The sequence below is a fragment of the Protopterus annectens genome, chromosome 10.part0 (genome assembly GCF_019279795.1).
Source record: "Protopterus annectens isolate FY-2018-M chromosome 10.part0, PAN1.0, whole genome shotgun sequence".
NCBI classification, from domain to species: domain Eukaryota; kingdom Metazoa; phylum Chordata; order Ceratodontiformes; family Protopteridae; genus Protopterus; species Protopterus annectens.
This window is the reverse complement of record NC_056744.1, coordinates 199,092,391-199,113,822: the sequence shown is the minus strand read 5'-3', so window position 1 is coordinate 199,113,822 and position 21,432 is coordinate 199,092,391. Positions and strand designations below refer to the sequence as shown.

The window sequence follows — 21,432 nt, the reverse complement described above, 5'->3', positions numbered from 1 at the left end:
AACTAAAAAAAAACAGAAACTGGAAGGCTTTCAACATACTGGAGAGATGGCACAGAGAAAATAAAAGGACTATCAGATATGCGTCTCTAGTTTTTCATAACGTACTTCATTATCTTTTAATTTTTTTTTATTTTTTTTTTATTTTATATATTTTTTATTTATCCATCTCTCTCATTGGTTTGAAGTCTCCAGTTTTGTAGGTTTATTTATTTTTTTTAAATGAAAGAAAAGTAACAATTTTATTGCATATATTAATGGAAGAAAGTTCAGGCCACCAGACTTTTTTCCATCCGTATATGCTCGATTTACAATGGGCATGCTGGTTGGTCTGAACAATCAGCATGTTTGTTTTTGAATGTTAAAGATTAGTCATTGTATAATAAAGAATTTATACAAATAATAATCCTACACCATGAAAATAAAGTCTGAAAAAGATCTAAATGAATATATGAATACAAGTATACAGTTTCATATTCATATTTGAGTTTAATAATAATTGACTAGTATAAACTCTACTCGGTAGAAAAATATACCGATGAGTAAATAATTGGTAGACCATAACATAGTAATTATGACCATTACCTTGGATCACTCATCTTATAAGCCAGTGTCAGCTGTTCTATAAATGTCTTCTCCAACAGAGCAGGCTTACTCTTTATTATAACTATATTCAGCAGTTATTCGGGGCAGTCTATAGAGGTGAATCTGATACCCACTCTATTGTCTCCTTCTATCTATGGTTTCTCTATCACTAGCAAGCAATTATTCCCTCCTGGAGTCTTGTGTGATAAAAAGACCTTTATTATAGCAGAACTGCACCAGACAGTAAGCGCTTTCACGTTAAAGTAACGCTTCTTCAGACTTCAATGTTAGGTGATAAACTTCAAACATTTATATACTATAGTTAATCGAGGCTCAATTAATCAATCAAACAGTTAACCTAATAAACATTTAAAGTGCCAGTGCTCAATGTGCATAATGTGCAACAGATATTTAGACATTTAAAAACATGAACCATGACATTGTATAAGAAACTAAATGCTAGTCTAAAACTACATTTTTAAGACACATTAAAAAACATTAAAAACTAACTAACTTAATGTTTAAAAGCCTTAGCACACAAGATGAAATTTCCAAATTTATGATGTATTTAAGTGGAACTACTGATTTTTTAGAGTTTACCTTTAATTATGACTCTACAAGTATTAATTATCTGGAAGTACAAATTATTAAAGATGTTGATGGATTCAGATCATGAATATACAGGAAAGATACATTTTGTAACACTTATTTACACTTTGGGAGTAATCACCGTCCAGCGCAAAAAAGAAGTATAGTGAAGGGACAGGCAGTGAGGGTTGCAAGAATGACCTCCTACTACCAAGACCTGGAAGAAGAATTAAATAAAATACAAATAATGTTTGAAGAGAGAGGATATCCCAAGCAGCTAGTCAAGGAAATTATTTCAGAAGTACACAACAAGTGGGGTACAGATCACCCCCCCTTATTAGGGGTACGACTACAAAAAAAATAACTCGGAAACCAGTAAGGAAAATGACAAATACAAAAGAGCATGTGTATTAGAATAAAATTCTTTAACCAAGGAATTCAGGGAGATAATTCAAATGAATTGGACCATCTTTAAAACTAATCAGGAAATATACAAAAAGTTGGGAGAAGGTCCTAAATTTGTGAATAAAACAGGGTACAACATTAAGAGTCACTTAGAACACAAGCTAGAACCTAAAACAGTAAGAAACACAGGTACTAGACCCTGCGGAATGTGTAAACAATGTTGTTTTATACACAAAGAGAACTTAGTAGTCTTAGACAACAGGATGAAAAGCAGGGTAGAATTTGCAAAAGGGAACTGCATGAGCAAAGGAGTTGTGTATCCAGCAGTTTGCAACTCCTGTTCAGGATTCTATTTGGGGAAAAATAGAACGGGCACTTAGGAATAGGGTGTATGAACATGTTAATGATATCAAAAATAAAAAAAAACAAGTGCATTATATAAACATTCTGAGGTATGTCCCGCTTTCATTAAGTTTACATTTGGAATAGTTGAGCAAGTTAAATCAAATCCTGGGGGGGTGACTGGAAAAACTTGTTAAAGAAAAAAGAAACACAATGGCAATTTAGAATAGCAGCTATGTTCCCCCAGGTTTAAATAAAAACATTTCTATAGTCCCAGTTTTGCAGGAGAGGGCAAACAAAATATGAATACATTTAAAATAAGTGATGAAATTTGAATGTATAACTTACATTTTTTAATTATGTTTGATTGTTTGTTTTTATGTATAAAGTGTCAGAGTATAGATTAACAACATTAATTTTAAATGAGAGAATGGGTAGTGTAGTGATTGTGTACTAGGTAGTTAATTGGTTTATGTTTGTGATTGGTCAGTATTTTTTATTAAAGGCAGAAACTTTTGTAAGGAAATGTATTCTGATAAAGGCTACGCTGTGCATAGTCGAAAGCGCTTAATAATTCTGGTTAACAGAAATAAAATAACCCACTTTGCATTACAGCTTAGTTCATCTGTTTATCAAGTTATTTCAAATGTGGGTGTATTAGACACAAACAGCCTTTCGGTAGGATGTCAACATGACTTTGGGATTTAATAATAGCTCCCAACTTGCAATCGTCTGCAGACTTTGTCAGCCAGAGTCCCTTTGTGTTGGCCTGGACTTCAGAGAAGTGGATACCAAACAGGAGAGGACCCAGGACTGAACCCTGTGGGACTCCACTCATGATGGGTCAGCAGTCTGACTTGGAGTCAGCTACTTTCACACTGTGGGTTCTATCTGTGAGCCAGTTTGTAACCCACCTAGTGATATAGGGGTTGATGCCTAGCTTAGTGAATTTTTCTATGATTCCTGAATGGGGAATGGTATCAAAGGCCTTGACCAGATCAAGGTAGGCTGTATGAACCACCTTGCCCTCATCCACAGCTCTGGTGACTGACGCAGAGAAGTCTACCAAGTTGAACAGGCATGACCTACCCTTCACAAAACCAAACTGTGTAGGATCCAGAGTTTGGAAATTCCCTATATCCTTGTTTATTAGGTCCATGATGATGCATTCCATAGCTTTGCATATCAGACTCTTCAGGCTAATTGGGCAATAATTCCCAGGGTCTGTAGTCACTCCTCCTTTCTTGAGAGGGTTGACTGTAGCAGTGTGCCATTTGGTAGAGACAAAGCCTGAGGTATGGCTGTGATTGGCACACAGGTGAGCTGCCAGTTCACTATTTAGTTCATGTAGAACACAGCCAGGGATATTGTCAGGTCCCATAGAAGCTGTATTCTTGGGCTTGGACAGTGTTTTTTTAACCTGTGCAGCAGTAATACTATGTGCCTGACAATCTACTGGTATTGTGGTTGATCCTTTGGGGGGGAGGGGTAAAGTTAGCACTGAATCTGTCGGGCAGCATATTGGCAATATCAGTTGGCTCGGTATAGGAGATACCATTGTGCAGTAGCTCAGAGCAAATCTGGATATTGCCTTGGAGATTCTTTACATAACTATACAAGGCCTTGTAGTTGTCTTTACTATCTGCTACAATTCTGTTTTCATAGCTAGCTTTAGAGGATTTGATGAGGGATCTCAACCTTTTGTTGAGGCTGATATGGGACTTTTTCCAGTTTTGGGACTTCACCTTAGTCCACATCAGTTTCCTCCTTCTGTTGTAGAGTATGTTTATGGCAGGGGACCACCAAATTGGCTTCCTTATTTTTGAGGAGAGCATTTTAGGTCTGTTGGATATGGCGAGATCCATGCATTTGTGTACGTGTTCATACAGTGCACTGGTGTATGATTCGGAGGTCATGCAATTATTATCCATCTGCATGGGTGCCCTGAAGTTAGCCACCTCTGTTTTTAGGAGTCCAAAGTTAGCTTTGGAGAACTTTTTCATGGTGGTTACCTTTGTTGGGGGAGGGGGGGTGGGATGTGGATTTGCAAGATGATTAGTTTGTGGTCGGATCTATCCAGGGAGGAGTTGACTATTGATGCAGAGCAATGGTCGCCCACGTTAGTAATGACCAGGTAAAGGATGTTGCTACCTCTAGTGGGGGTAAGAACGAGCTGGTCCAGAGCATTGGAATTAATGAATTCCAGGAAACGTTGGGCAATTGTATTGGTACATGAGTAGTTTTTCCAGTTAATGGAGGGGTAGTTGAAGTCGCCCAGTATGAGGGTGTTAGGTTGGTCCCTAATATTCTCCAGGGTGCTTAGGAACGTGGATTGTGAGTCTTGGGACATGGTTGGGGACCTATAACAGGCTATGACCTGAATCCCTGTCTTACCCAGTGTTAGCTGCACCTGAAGTATCTCAGATGCTTAGGAAAGTTAGGAAATCTTTTTGTTTAACACAACTGATTTCCAAGTTATCTCATCTAGGTCAAAAGACTATTATTGCCTCACTCTGCCTTAATTAAATCAGCTAATGAGTGTAATGTCCCTATTCAAATATATCATGTTGATAGAAAGGCCACAAAATTTCCTAACAAAAAAGATTACTGTATTAAAAACTCTTAGCTACCAAGACCAAGGTACCAAGGTACCAAGGTTTGTGGCATGCACTGTGGTGGCAGGACAGGTAGCTTTCATCCTTCTAAATTGGGAACTGCTGATTGAGAGCTCAGTGTCTGTTATTCTTAAAGTGTATTAGCTCTGGTTTAAGCACTTGGGCTTCAGGCCAGTTATTTTACATTAAGAAGGTTTGTGGTCTGCACTCTTGTGGGAGGAGAGGCTGGACTCTGCCCTTCTGAGCTGGGAATTTCTGGTTAGAGGTTTATAGTGCCTGAATATTTGAACTGTATCTTACTGAAATTGGTACACCTTGTTTGCTGTAGCATAGACTAGATCCAGGCCTGCTGAATCTAGCTTTGTTTGTATGCTTGTTATTTTCCTGGAACTCTAATTCCACCTAAAACGCGGCTTCTCAGCGCTTCTGTGGATCCCTAGTGATATCTGCATTGCTTACTGTACTTATTTCCTTGCTTCGCTTGAAAGAAAGTTACTGTTTGTCGTTTTTGCATTTAAGTTACCTGTAACACATTGCACTTGTTACCTGGCACTTGCTCACTAAAGCAATTATAAGTCAGCACTAAAAATTAAAAGCACTACACCCTTGCTCCCCATTGGCCCTTGTTTTCAATTATAAAGGAATTCCCAATATTATTCTAGCATGTCCAAAGGTCAGTTGTCAATCTCCTCTCCGGTCCAGCTGGTGAATATGGGAATCTTGAGGCAATGTTACAACTGCCTCATGTACACAGACAACCCTCTCCTCCTCCCAACAAATTCCAACACATGTGAGAGATGCAACCATATAGCCAAACTGGAGGCTAAGCTCTCTCAACTCAGTACTGGCATAACCAGTCAGGAGGAGAAGGAAACCACACTCACTACAATTCCAGTCTCACATAGACCTACCACGACAGCAAACCAAACACATAATCACACAAAAACATACTTGGAGGCTCTAAATAAAGATCTGCCTAAGCAGCAGAGACATCCAAAGCAGACACCCAAGCAACCGCTACCCCAAAACAAAACACGTGCAACACATAGCTCACAAAGCCAGTGTGCCGAACAGTCACAGCCCTTAAGGCTAAACAACACACCTGATACACTTGTAATAGGTGACTCTATCGTCAGGCACACTGACGTCCCGCTCACCAGGCTGAACAAGGAGAAGGTCACGGTGAGCAGCCTGTCTGGCGCTAGGATCTGCCACATAACACAAGCACTCAGGTCACTCCAAGGTAAGTACAAATATGACTCAGTCATTGTCCATGCTGGTGTGAATGACCTGAGACGTACCTCCCTGGACTACATGAAAAGAGACACAGAGGAGCTCTCTGAGCATGTAGCCCAGGCTGGTATGACCCTGACCTTGAGTAGCATCTTACCCTCACCAAGAATGATGCCACAATATGAAGACAAGATGATCAGTTTCAACAATTGGCTTAAGTATTGGTGTCATTCAAAGGGGATCCAATGCCTGTCAGCTTGGGATGATATGCACGACAAGCCACGATGCTTTGCTAGGGACGGCTTGCACCTGTCACCCCTGGGCTTTCAGATATTGGCAAAGGCTCTTGCTACCCCCATAGTGCCTTTTTTAGGCAAGGCTCAAAAGACAAACCCACCTCCATAGGTATCACAAGGGATAAGAAACTAAGAGTAATGCTACTCAACGCTAGAAGTCTAAACCTCAAGATGCAAGCACTCGAAACTCTCCTTAGCATGGAGAACATCGATATTTGTGCAGTAACAGAAACCTGGTTCAGGACTCCTGAGAGCACCCCAGCACTACCAGGTTATACCTCATACCATGCTTTTTGGCCCCAAAACTTGGACCGAACCACAAAAGGAGGGGGAGTATCGATATTCATCAAAGATACCCACACCTCCAGGTTGGTGGCAAAGCACGAAGCATCAGAGACTATCTATGTGCAATTAACAGTGGGTAAAACTGCCTTCTAGTTTATAGCCTGCTACAGAGCACCCTCCCAAACCCAGGAACCCCACACGGCCTTCCTGAGAACACTGGAAAATATGAAGGTCTCTCTGAACACCATTATATTGGGTGACTTCAACTACCCAAACATAGATTGGGAGCATTACTCTAGCTCCAACACCCTTGCCCAAAGGTTCCTAGAATTCATAAACTCAAATGCTATGGAACAACTTGTTACCACTCCCACAAGAGGGGAAAACATACTGGACCTGATCATCACCAACATGGGGACTCTATGCTCCAGACCAGAAGTGTATCCCTCACTGGTAAGATCAGACCATAAACTGATCTCACTGGATATTCACATCCCGACCCCACCCCCTGCCCAGAAAACCACAGTGAAAAACTTATCTAAAACAAATTTCACACTCCTCAAAACCGAGGTGGAATCCTTCAAAGCCCCCGGGCCTGTGGAAAATACGGCCCAGACCGCAGAATCCTTTATAAATGCATTCTATGAACACCTTCAGGAATGCATGGATCATGCAATCCCAAATAAAACCAAGACCCAATTCTCCAAAGGCAGACAACCTGTCTGGTGGACCCCAGCCATAAACAAACTATACAATAGAAGGAGGAAGCTACTACATGATAGAGCAAAATCCCAAAAAGGGAAGGCATCTCTGATCAGTATTAGCAAAAAACTAAGGGCACTCATAAAATCGTCAAAGGCCAGCTTCGAGAGAAAAATTGCACAGGACACTAAAGATAATCACAAGGCTTTCTTTAGTTATGTTAGGAACTTGGGTGGGAATTCCCAGATATGCTCAGAATTAGTCCAAAATTACAAAAAATACACTGATCCCACAGACATTGCCAACATCCTAGCTGACAGGTTCAGCGCAAACTTCTCCCCCCCCTCCCCACCAAAAGGGCAAATATCTATCCCAGCAGAGTGCTGCACCCCCGACATCTCAGATGCTCAGGTGAGAGCCGCCCTCTCCAAAGCAAAAAACACAGCATCAATGGGACCAGATGGTGTCCCATGCTGCGTCCTACATGAACTCCAAGAAGAGCTAAACCCAAACATAAAACTACTGTTCAATCTCAGCCTTACTACAGGATATGTACCCAAAGAGTGGCGTACAGCAACAGTGGTCCCTCTCCACAAAGGTGGTGCCTCAACGGACCCTGGAAACTATCGGCCCATAAGCCTGACTAGCTTGGTCTGCAAAGCTATGGAAAGGATCATCATGGACCTCATAAATAAAGATATTGGGGACCTACAGACACTGGATCCTACCCAGTTTGGCTTTGTTAAGGGCAGATCCTGCCTCTTAAACCTGGTTGACTTCTTTGAAACAGTCACCAAGGCCATTGACGAAGGGAAGGTGGTCCACACAGCCTATCTGGACCTCGCAAAAGCCTTCGATACAATACCCCACTCAGGCATTATAGATAATCTCACCAGCTTAAATATAAACCCCTATGTCACTAGATGGGTTGCAAACTGGCTCAAGGACAGAACCCACATGGTTAGAATTGCTGGAGCCATGTCAGACTCCAAACCAGTTACAAGTGGCATCCCACAAGGCTCAGTCCTGGGACCTCTCTTGTTTGGTATATATTTTTCGGAGGTACAGGCCAACACGGAAGGACTGTGGCTGACCAAGTTCGCAGATGACTTCAAACTGAGTGCCATAATCGACTCTCCAGCCGACACAAGCATCCTCCAAAAGGGCCTCATAGAAACAGACAACTGGTGCCAGAGCCATGGCCTCAAGTTAAATGCCAAAAAGTGTATAGTCATCCCTTTGGCAAAAACAAAGTGCCCACAAATTACCACATAGGTGGTAATCCATTAAGTACAGAAGAAGTCATTAGGGACCTGGGGACCCAAGTTGATAGCAATCTCTCATTTGACAACCACGTGGCCAAAGTGGTTAGAAAAACATTTTATATAGCTCACCTAATCATGAAGGGATTCACATCTAGATTAGGAGAGGTCATCGTGCCTCTTTACTCATCCCTCATCAGGCCCATAATCAAGTACAATGCCCCTTTTGGGATGTACCTTACCAAACACCTGCAGCAACTGGAAAGACCCCAAAAGTACCTCACCAAGAGGATCAAAGGGCTCAAACAGATGCCATATGCTAGGTAAAAAAGATAACTGCCCAACAGATTAACGCACCAAGTACCTGTTAATTAAAGATGCAATATAGATTAAAAAGTTAGGTACTGAAGTGGTAACTTCCATATAAAGATGTGGGATAAATCCAAGTTGCAGTTCAGTTTCAAATATTCAGTCAAGAAAACTTCTCCGATGTAGATCCAAATTATTTATTGTGCACGAACAGACAAAACAGAGGACAAAGATAAGCGCTTTCACTAAAGTTAGCTTCTTCAGATCATTACATTCTCACTTTACGTTAGTGTTTTATATAGTGTTCTCATTAATTGTTAATTAGATAATTTATATCCATAAAACAATTTCTTAAAAAAGAGAGGGAAAATGATGCATTTAAATATTTAAAAGTGAAGCGTCATTGCAAAGCATTTTAAAACACCAAGTATCAACTACATACTGCGCTATATTAAGACATTCAAACACATTCAGAATTTATTAAAAACTGTTAAAAACATATTCAGAACTTTTAGAAACATTGGAGAAGAGCAGTCTTTGCTATACAAAAAAGCCATTAGACCGTGGATATAGAATATTCATATGGAACGTAAATTCCTATGATATTGTTGTATATTCTATCATCCTATATGAATGGATGGCCTCGATTGATGTGTTACTGGTTTAAATACATGTTATTGAAGCCATGGTGGTATCTTCAATAAAACAGTGTTTCATGACATTTGATTTCCTAATAGGGTGTAATAAAACATATTAGAATAATATATATAAAAATATAAAAAAGGGGGATGAATATAAGAGCTCATGTGTATTAATAGATATTTAAATGAAGATGTGAATGTAAAATATATGTAAAAAATCTATAAATATCATTACTAAATATATAATAAATTTAATAAAACATATATATTATGACCAATATGTCTGTGCATAAGATGTTACATGTATATATATATGTAAATATAGTATGTAATTAAAAATGTAATGAGTATGAAACTGGTTGATATTGGAGGCTTGATTGTGTATATATGTGTGTGTTTATAACCAATACGTATGTCTGTGAAGTGTAGTATATTTTATACATAGTCGACACTCGACATATGTGACATCATAATATGGGTTATATATACTACACTTCACAGACATACGTATTGGTTATAAACACACACATATATACACAATCAAGCCTCCAATATCAACCAGTTTCATACTCATTACATTTTTAATTACATACTATATTTACATATATATATACATGTAACATCTTATGCACAGACATATTGGTCATAATATATATGTTTTATTAAATTTATTATATATTTAGTAATGATATTTATAGATTTTTTACATATATTTTACATTCACACCTTCATTTAAATATCTATTAATACACATGAGCTCTTATATTCATCCCCCTTTTTTATATTTTTATATATATTATTCTAATATGTTTTATTACACCCTATTAGGAAATCAAATGTCATGAAACACTGTTTTATTGAAGATACCACCATGGCTTCAATAACATGTATTTAAACCAGTAACACATCAATCGAGGCCATCCATTCATATAGGATGATAGAATATACAACAATATCATAGGAATTTACGTTCCATATGAATATTCTATATCCACGGTCTAATGGCTTTTTTGTATAGCAAAGACTGCTCTTCTCCAATGTTTCTAAAAGTTCTGAATATGTTTTTAACAGTTTTTAATAAATTCTGAATGTGTTTGAATGTCTTAATATAGCGCAGTATGTAGTTGATACTTGGTGTTTTAAAATGCTTTGCAATGACGCTTCACTTTTAAATATTTAAATGCATCATTTTCCCTCTCTTTTTTAAGAAATTGTTTTATGGATATAAATTATCTAATTAACAATTAATGAGAACACTATATAAAACACTAACGTAAAGTGAGAATGTAATGATCTGAAGAAGCTAACTTTAGTGAAAGCGCTTATCTTTGTCCTCTGTTTTGTCTGTTCATGCACAATAAATAATTTGGATCTACATCGGAGAAGTTTTCTTGACTGAATATTTGAAACTGAACTGCAACTTGGATTTATCCCACATCTTTATATGGAAGCCACTTCACGCACCAGTACCTAACTTTTTAATCTAGATGCCATATGCTGCCCGGTTAAAGAAACTCCAGCTCTACTCAGTGGCATACCGCCTGCTCAGAGGTGACCTGTGCCTGACGTATAAGGCCATGTCCAACCCGGAATTAAGGGACATGCTGCACCTCAAAAAATCCAAATCCCATCGAGCTACACGCTCAAGAGACTTGAACCTCAGCACTGAAATAAATAGGACATGCTGAAGGGACAGATTCATAACCCAGAGGCTCCCTTCACTATGGAATAAAATCCCAGTCCAGGTTAGGCAGAGTCCCTCATTGACTCTTTTCAAGAGGAATCTTGATGAGTGGATGGGAGATCATAGGTTTACCCCGGGTATCACTTCTGTGTCACTGTTAGACAGAGGCACAGTATACTAACCTCGAAAAAGGGCATAGCAAAATTAATTTAAAATGGGTGGCGAAAGCCAAACATACTCTGGCTAGGCTTATAAATGCCCTAGGGCAGATAGCCTAGTATGAAACTATGAACCTATGAACCTATGAACCTAAGACAGGCTAGAAATCTTATCCTTCTACTCTGTCTTTTGTAGACTCCTGTGTGGACATCTATGCCTGGCTTTCCATGCAGTCAAACATCCCAGCCTGATAGTTCTCTGATACCTTCATGGGAGAGCAGCTACACAAACTCCCAAACCAAGGATCTGAGCTTACACTAACATATAAATAAAACATATTAGAGGGATAGATTGATTGCCAAACATTTATCTCATCTCTGGAACAAACTGGTCCTGTATGTTAACCACATGGACTCCTTTACCTCCTACAATACTAACCTAACCTTAACGAATGAATGGGTACCCACAAGTTCATTAATGTTACACCTTGAGAGTGTGATTTAACAAGATGCACACGGTCTTCAGACTTACTTAGTTTGTAGTTCTTATACTCTTATGAATACCACTCATGGCCTCTTATAGTTTGGCTAAGGTAAAGCAAAGCACTACATCTTCTAATTGTTCATATCCACTTCTTTCTTTTGGAAAAGTAACAAGGACATTATTTTTGCTCGCCGTTATTTTTAACTTATTGCTTGCATACTTCAGCATGCTGTTTAGAGAGAAGAATACAGAGATACTTGTCTTTGGCATAATGCCCAAAGCATTTTAATTACTACTTCCTATCCTTAGAGTACATGTGTGCAAAAGGCTAAAAGCAACAATGTGAAAGATTAATTATGTCCCGTGATCCTTGTTTTTTTCTAATTTTGTCTAAAGAAGCAGTCATTTAGGGCACTGACTTTAAATATTCAGCGGTTTGCATGCTTACCTATTTAATTAATAAATTAATCAATTAATTAATTAATTTACTATTCCATCCAACTTGCATCCCTTACAAGTTGGTCCCTGGGGCTGGAGCCTCATCAGTTCCACCCTTCATGTGATCCTGCATTGAAAAACATTATTATCTGCTCAAATGAGAGCTGATGATGAGGACAAATAATCTTCTAAACCTCCATCCATGTACAACCTTGATGTCATTTTACTTTAGAGTAACTAAAACACAATTGGCTGTCCAATGCATCCTTACTGTAAAAATACTGTATTACCTACTGGAAAGGAGTGTGGCACCACATCAAAATAGAGGAATTTATCTGATTACATAAAAATAATAAAAGCTTCCCCTGAAACACAACTTTTAGGAATTACTTACTGTGTGGAAAATTCTAGGAACTACAAAAAAAAAAAAAAAAAGTATAAACATATAAATGAAAGCATTTCCAAGTTCCCACATCAAAAGTCTCCTGTGGGAGAGTGGCATAATGGTTAAGGTGTTTACATTATAGAAACAAGGTGTAGGGTTTGATTCTGACATGGAGAACTTGGCTAGGCTTAAAATGGCCTATAAGGACAGTTAGCCTAATACTAGTCTATGAACAAAAGGAAAGTGTTAAAATCAGCCTTTTGACATGAACTCAACATCTGAAAACCTTATAAAGAATACAACGGGGTAATATACTCAACATAAGAGTGATTGTTTTGATGTCCAACTAAATGTCAGCCAATACGATGTCAGTATTTGTTTCTTCCTAATGCATTTCATTTAATGTTATTATTTATTCATTCATCCAGTGGTAGGTTACGGCATAGCAGAGCTTATCCTGCAGTCAGTGTCTGCATGGCAATGTAACTTATTCCAGACAGGGCATCAGTAAGAATACACAAACATGCTCACTTACAAACACCACAGACACCTGCATGCAATTTGGGGGAGCTTCATTTTATCTACAACAAACCTTTGAAATATGGCAGGAAACTGGGACACCTAGAAAAAGCATCCATAGATGTAAGATGATTGCTAAGAGGTTTATTACACAACTCAAAGAAGAATTATGAGAGAACCTTTTTTATGCTCCTGGCACCAGATCAAGGGTCAGTACCACTACTGGTGCTCGATTATCCCATTCATTCCAAGAGCATGGGAGCCAGGCATTCTCAAACGGTTTTCTACTCAGTTATTTCCATTGGCTCTTTGATTCCCTGTAAGGGTCAACTTGCTGGTCATAGGGAACAACCTACCATCTTGCCCCAGAAACAGTGGCTCCTTTGAACTCCCTCATTGCTATCTGCCAAGGAAAGAGTTCCTCCCACATTGAGTTCCCTTTGGCTGACACTGAAAGACGCACAGGGACAATGCATATTTAGCAGGCTGGAACTCAACCAGGAAACACCAAATGCTACTCCTAGGTGTCACCCTTGTGATGATCCACAGCTGCCTCCCTTCCCCCCAAGATTGGCAAGCTGCTAGCACCCACTCATTTCCCTAATCCCTGTCTAGCTTCTACAAGTGTCCAAGCTGCTGTTGAATATAGGTTGTCTGTGGTATATACAGGGCTTTATCCTGTTATGCAATAGAGCTGCTGCCACAGTATTTGCTTTCTTAAGGATAAGGTATGCAAGATATGGGAAATCAGGAAAAACAGGAAGAAAGGTCCTTAGAGCCGCCTTCTATCTATAATATACTTTTCTGTTGCATATGAATGACCCCAAAGCATTATCTGTCTTTATATTTTGGATAATATTATCCTACATAATGAAATATTGGCACTCAATGCCATAAAGTCAGTGTCAGTAGGGGTGTGATATCAACACTGCTGGTCAGAGACATAGCTAGGTCATTTGGTTTCCCAGGCAATTCCCAAACTGGATTCCTTCCTCTATCCAAAGTGGAGAATCAAAAACAAATAAACACACAAACTAACAAATAAATACATAAGCACATAAATAAATATAAAGTCCTCTCACAAGTAGCTGAGAACCAGCAAAGAGATTCTACTAGCTCCTTGCTGCAGTTATTAATAGTTAGATATTCATTTAAACAGTTGTGATATCACTCACTATTTAAATTAATTCCGGTCCTGCACTCACGGTAAATTGGCAACACTTCTGAGGTGTCCATTGCATCCCTTAACAGCTTGTGCCTGTGGTATCCACCCCTTTTACCCATCCCTAGCTGTAGTACTGGTAGTGTTCATGACAGAGTTTATCTCACTGTTCATATGAATTAATTTATTCAGTTGATAAAAGGAGAAAATGCTTCAAATCTTCTGCCATGTTAAGATGAGTCTTCTAAAGTGCCTTCTGCTAGCTTGCAGTTCCACAAAACATGCAGTTTGCAAGAAATACTAATTTTAAAAGGTCCCTTCTTCACTATTCTGGCATTTTCCGATCAGAGTCTCTCACAGGCACCTATACCATTCAAATGACCACATAGACAAACGAGAATTGGTGAGAATAGAAATACACTATTTAATGTAATGACAACAAGTGCCTAAGGAACACAGAGCCATGTGACATTCAACTTACACTAACTATATCAGAATATTGAAGAAACAGTGCTCTCTGCATTGTAGTCCCCCCCCCCCCCCCAAAAGATCATACTCAAAGGCATGAAACAGAAAACAGCATCCATATTTAAGTTCTGCTTTATATAAATGCTCATTGGTGAACAGTGATCGCCTGGGTCATATTTTCATATTAAGTAAAGATTTTATATAAAAATAAAAATTTTTAAAAAGACTGGCATTCAGAACTGCAGCTAACTATTTTGATACCCAGAGCCATCTCCTGATCTGGCACCTTCTTCAACTTTAAGTTGAGAATGGAACAAAAAGGACTTTTTTACTTTTAAACTGCATTGAATTGCTTGTTACATTCATAACAAGTATCAAGCAGCTGCTACGGTTTATGCCACATGTGCCAAACATGGGGCATTAAGCATTTCAGTTCTGACAGCAAATGCAATCCCAGCATTCACTTTTGAATGCCGATAATGCTCCTCAAACTGATCAGAATCTTCTGATTATGCCCCCTAACACTTTGCACCTAGGGTGGCTGCTTTCCTTCATCCCACCCTAACTACACTTCTTTTGGCATCTTGCCTGATGTTTGTGCCTTTGTACTGTGTGAATCACTGTCTCTGACTATACTTTGTCCTTTGGTGAACTACTATTGCATCTGCACATGTGATTTCATAGCATGATGTCCATCGGTTCACATGCACACCTCACAAATATGGTAGGTGGCTGAACTCACTCAACCTGAATTATTAAACATAGTATGTGTTTTTATCTGCATCAACTGGGAAAATGCACTGCTCAGGTGACCCTTTTGGGTCACAGCAAGGTTCCTACTCATACAATATTAAACTTTAAGACAGTTAAGACAAATATTTCAAAATTTACTCAGTAAGATAGCTTGATCAACAGCAACAGCTTTTATTTATACAGTTCATACAGCTTTTTCTACACTCATTCAGATGTACACATCTGTTAGAGCTCTTAAAGAATCATGTGTCATGCAGTATGATGCCATCTGTATCGATTTATTTATAACTTTTAATGCAAAGGGATGATTCAATAATCTGAAAAAAAAAGTGTGCTGATAGAAATTCTCCATGCTTCTGTTTGTGTGCACCATGTTTGTCCTATGCTTAGAGCTCAAAGATGATACTTGCTGATGTATGAAAATCCTTCTCTGAATTTAATTTTTTTCAAATTGTGTCATGAGAAACTGCACTAGTCAATACACAAAAAATGTTCTTACTTCAAGCATGCTACTGCACAAAATAATAATTAGCTTAGCATTTTAATTATTTTGTAAGATGCATATTTTTTTTAATTAATTGCAAACTGGCAGAAATATGTATGCGGTTTTGTAATGCTGGCGTGCCATTTAACTCAGCATGATTTATCAAAACAGGACTTACTCTGGTTTCATGATGCAAATGGATTCAGCCCTGATTGCGACCTAGGCAACCTTCTGTTATTATCTCAGGCACTGTAAGAGATGGGTTTGGTGGAACTGGAAAGGCACTGTTTTTTTGTTGGTGTACTTACTCTGGGGGAGGGATTTGGTGGTTCCTCAGCTGTTGGCTCTGACGATCCAAGGGTAGCCAGAGGCCAGTTCTGATAGCAAAATCACAATTGTGGGTGAGGTCTGGTTATGGCAACCCAAACAGTGATTCCCGGTACCTCTGTCAAGGCATATGTGGGAGTGTATGCATAATGTTCCTGCTTAGAGCACATCAGTAGCTCCTCTGATGATGTGATTGCCTACAATGTCACCACTGAGGGTTGGGAGGTAGGGACTTACTACAAAAATCTGCTTAAGACTGCCTCATTGATCATCATGTCACATATTTTGCTTTCTTAATTGGGGAATAAATGGTGTCTAGTGTCTCTTATTCCCAGAAGGGAATGGATGGGCACCCAAGCTCTCATGCCAGTGGGGAGTGAATGAGTGGCCATGACCATCTTGGTGAATGTCAGACCCATTAACAGAAAAAGCATATAAAAAAAAAGAAAGAAAACATAGGAACTGTTGCTTAAAGAGCAGGGAAGTGTCAGATATTCCACAGACAGAGTATATACAGACAATCAGCATTAATGTAATATTTTGCAGTTCAAGCTTTTTCTGCTATGAAAATCCAAAACTCATTTGGGAAACTCAGCTGTTTACAGTTTTATTTATTTATTCCTATTGACAGGGCTGTTTAGCTGAACAGAGCCTATTTTTATTGGACACCGAATGATGAAAAATTGCAACAATACATCAGGCTAGCATGTCTATTTAGGATCATAATAGCATTTTAAAAGTGCTGCATATATCTTATACCATACCTTTCCGTAGAGAAGATAAAATTGTGATGAATTTAAAATTCTAACTGAAGGTAAATTACACAGTGCTATTGCTGCACAGATACACATACTCAGAAGAGAACTAAAAACCCATCTTGTAAGAGAAACCCAATTTCAAAAAGGCATTATTTTCCCTGTTTCTCTGAATTTTGAAAACACATTTTTAACTTACAGCTGGATTCTTAAATATGTATTCTTGATGTCATCAGGATGCTGGCATCTTTCTTTATCCAAACAGCAGCTAAACATTCCACGCCAAATCAATTTATTTATTTATTTTTGCTAGTCTTTTCCCCCAATCCTGCAGGCCATCAGACTTTTTATCATTTTATCGAACCATACGGTCCAAATCTGGCAAAAGCCATCTGAGAGCACTTGTCATCCAGGCAGCCATGAGGAGTGGTTTGAGCATTGTACAGTTTTTTGTCCATTTCTAAGGCATGCACCCTGCACACTGTCATGGAGGCACGAGCAATAGGTTGTCCTCAAAGGATGTCACCTCATTTCCATAAGGGGCTTTAATTTCAAGCAGTCCTGTCCCTAACTTGCAGCATGAGGGATGGTTTCTCTGGTCTCTACCAGGGACATCCCACAGTCCTATGTGTGAGTAGATGGACACCCCTCTCCCAGGAGAGGTGAACAGGCTATGCCCCTTCATACCCTGAGTCCTCTAGTGCCTGGGCCACAAATCAGACCCAGGGCACCTGGGTCACAATCAGGACACCATCCCTCTGGTGAAGAAGCTTAAATTCAGATATGTAGATTGACTTCTTCAATTTTTAGTTTAACTCTGGCCAACCCATTTTTCTCAAGGATATACAGTACTGTTCTTTCCAAATGCACATGGTGATGAATTTTGCCATCCTATGGTAAGCTGGAAAACTCTTACAAAAAAAAAATAAAGCTTTATGCAGCATTTCTATGGCTTGTAGAGAAGCCACATGTATCACTTAAGTGAATGCTGGCCTTCATACAGATCGAGGAAAATATTATTATTGTCATAGAGCCAATGTATTAGCTGCCTTCTCCCCCTCCCTACCAAGATTAATGCATAACCAGACTGACTATTTAACACTATCAAGCCTAGACAACAATATACCATGTGGGAGCTACTAGCATCAATGGCTCATGCCATGCACTGGGATTGAGGCTGTGATGTGTATAGCATGTGCCTTCTGCTGTACAATACCTTCACCCTACCACGCACAGGACCCTGCAGATATGCTGTATTACATTCATAGCATGGCCTCTAAGCACAGTGCCTGTAGGTGGCAGTCACGCTGCTGGTGGGTGGAAAGCATAAGCTTGTCCCTTAATGTATTTCTGCTATGAAGATGAGTGTGACCTGTAACCCCAAGGACACATGTTAGCCTGAAAAGAAGCATAGTTCCACTCTCTGAGCTTCAGGAAAAACAAGGTTTGTTTGAGTGCCACTACAATGCCAGCTGCTGTCACACTTCTGTATAGCTACCATAGTGTCACACCCTGTTTCTGTTCAACGCTGCCATTTAACGACTTTGCATTTGGCTTGGTATTGGGTCATACACAGACAGTTTACTTCCCTGTCTCTTCATACTTGATATGTACCCTAGGCTATAATCATTAAGAACTATGCTTACAACTTGAGCTAGTTCTACTTTGTATGGTGTGATGCATGGCTTCTTGCACAAATAAATATCTGTTTGTACAGTGTTTGATTATGCCTTTTAAGACTGATGTTATAGCACCAATTCTTTTCTACCTACAATTTGTTGTCTGTATTTTGATAAAATGGTCTTGATCAAGTTAGACATTTACAAAGTCAATATGATTTACCCAGTCTGTTATCAGAAATGTACTGCTTAATCCGGCCAATACCCCATTATTTACTCATAAACACATAAAATACCTGGATATTTGCAGTATTTTAAATTCCTGTACCTGATTTAGAGCCCTCCTCCAAGACATTAGTAAATGCAGGAAAGTTACAGATTCCCTTACTTACTATTAGTCATTAAGAGAAGAAACTATAATGTGTAATCACAGTGATGTGTCTTTATTTGGTAAGTGTACCATAATGATATTGATTCTTCTAATTTACACACATTATATCACTATACAGCTAGGGAGGCACAACAGAGTAAATGGAAGTAGTTCAGACTGAATAACTCTGTTCATCATAATCTTTAAATAAGACTGATGGTACTAAACCATGAAAGACAACAGCCTTTCAGGGAAAAAAATGGAAGATGCTTTTCTGAAATCATAAAGAAGGTGTTATTTTGATGTTGAAGATGCTGTTTTACATAAAAAAAAAAAAAAACAGAAAAAAAGTTGTGTAGTATGAGTGGTTATTTGTCTGATCTTTATTATGCCATAACTAACACACATAAACTAAGAACATAAAGATATCTTAAAATAATGCTCGGAAGGGACAAAAATTTGTGACTGAATTTATGGAAGATGTATGTCACATTTGTGCTTAGCTCACTGTATTTAATTTGACTGATTTAGTTGACATTACTGAATGCAAACCACTGAAATATTTTAAGCTAAAAGACAATCACTTTTTGTTCATATAATAGTTTGGTTAAATGTACAAACACAGTAGACTTAAATGTGTTATTTTTTCCCCATCAGACAGCAATGACTGCATAACATGTCCTGTTGATGAGTGGCCAACCTATGAACAAGACAAATGTATCCCTAAAACCATCGAGTTTTTGTCTTACAAGGAGGAACTGGGGGCATCATTAGCTACTGTCAGTGTCTTATTTACTGCCCTCACAGCTTCTGTTCTGTGTGTCTTTATAAAGTTCAGAGACACTCCAGTTATCAAGGCCAACAACCGAGACCTGAGTTATCTGCTATTGCTTGGTCTCTTTCTTTGTTTCCTCTGTTCATTGTTATTTATTGGTCGTCCTGAGAGAGTAACTTGCCTAATACGCCAGTTTGCTTTTGGTGTGATTTTTACTTTCAGTGTCTCCTGTGTAATGGCAAAAACAATCACAGTCATTGTTGCTTTCACTGCCTCCAAACCCAGCAGTTCCATGAAGAAATGGGTTGGGCCTAAGACACCAAGTTTACTGATTGTCCTGTGTTCACTAGGCCAGGTTGTAATATGTGTTGCCTGGTTGTTTATACTTCCACCTTTTCCCAGTAAAAATATGAAGATAAAACTTGGAAAAATAATAGTGGAATGCCAGGAAGGATCATCCATAGCATTTTCTTGCATGCTGGGATACATGGGACTTTTGGCAGTGCTATGTTTAGTAATAGCATTCCTTGCAAGAAAGCTGCCAGATACCTTTAATGAAGCCCAAATGATCACCACTAGCATGTTCATTTTCCTCAGTGTTTGGACATCTTTTATCCCTGCTTACCTGAGCACTCAAGGAAAGTACATGGTCGCCGTGGAGGTGTTTGCCATCTTGGCATCAGGTGCTGGGTTATTGTGTTCAATATTCCTTCCTAAATGCTACATTGTGCTGCTAAGGCCTGAGAAGAACACCAGGAAACACATAACTGGAAAGGCAAACACCAGTGCAAAATAATTCAACCAACTACTGGATTCTCTAAAAGGAACATTTTATTGTGTTTAATATGTATGACAGGATGGGTATTACAACAGCATTTTACTAGATTTCTTGCACATCCATTTACAGAAGAAGAAGAAGAAGAAAAACAGAATGAGAATAGTTTGACATTTGTGATTATGTGAAATTACAAAAACATTAGTGTCATTTTACAGTTATGAGTTTACATCAGGACACAGCTTAATTGAAAGTATAGAAGAAAGAAAAAAACTTTTCACCTTTAGTTGACTGTTTCTGTCATTCTACTATCCATACTGAAATGTTCACAGTTTCATGAGTTTTATTGATGTACATGACCTGATCCATTATGAGATTTATTAGAAAGCTGGAAAGAGTTGTTACATTTTTGAATGCAGTTCTGTCAGGCTGGTGTTAACATTGCAAAACTACCTAGATAATGAACATTGCTGTTATTATGGACCTTTATCTCATATGAGTTTCATACTGCATGGCTCAGTGCACACAGTGTATGCACAATCACTGTTAAATACCAAATAATTTAAACATATTTAAACATATTTTAGGGTATCTGACTGCCTTCATTTCACCACATTGAATATCTTACTCAAATGTCCTTTTATCACCTGCATGGATTTACTTTTTATATTTCCATATCAAATGCTATGGTTGCTGTTGATGTCTTTGACACTTTTTGTAGTAATAAATGCAACTTGGTGGAATGTTAACATTTTAAAAATACTGTGAATACTAGATATTTACAAACTAGATATGAAACTATTTTAAAGTCCATTCTCTGTATTCTTAGACACATATTGCTATATTTGAAAACAAGACAGTTATAAGGTAATGTGCTACCCCAAACAAGTAATGCCATACCCATCTCTTAAATAATGGGTTTAGGATTCCTGAGCTGCATGGGCTAATGGGGAATCCTGCAGCCCTTTGCCCAATTTCAAGATGGTAACTGGCCTCACTGCATCACAAAATTAGAC

At 38.6% G+C, this 21,432-nt stretch overlaps 1 protein-coding gene across 1 annotated transcript in view; it reads left to right on the top strand.

The window, feature by feature from the left end:
• The window catches only part of LOC122814122 (vomeronasal type-2 receptor 26-like), an 89,206-nt gene extending 68,769 nt beyond the window's left edge, over nucleotides 1-20,437 (top strand). Inside the window, exon 4 of the mRNA XM_044086738.1 lies at nucleotides 19,524-20,437. Coding sequence (XP_043942673.1) covers nucleotides 19,524-20,437 — 914 coding nt within the window. The remainder of the gene's footprint in view (nucleotides 1-19,523) is intronic.
• Nucleotides 20,438-21,432: the final 995 nt, after the last annotated feature.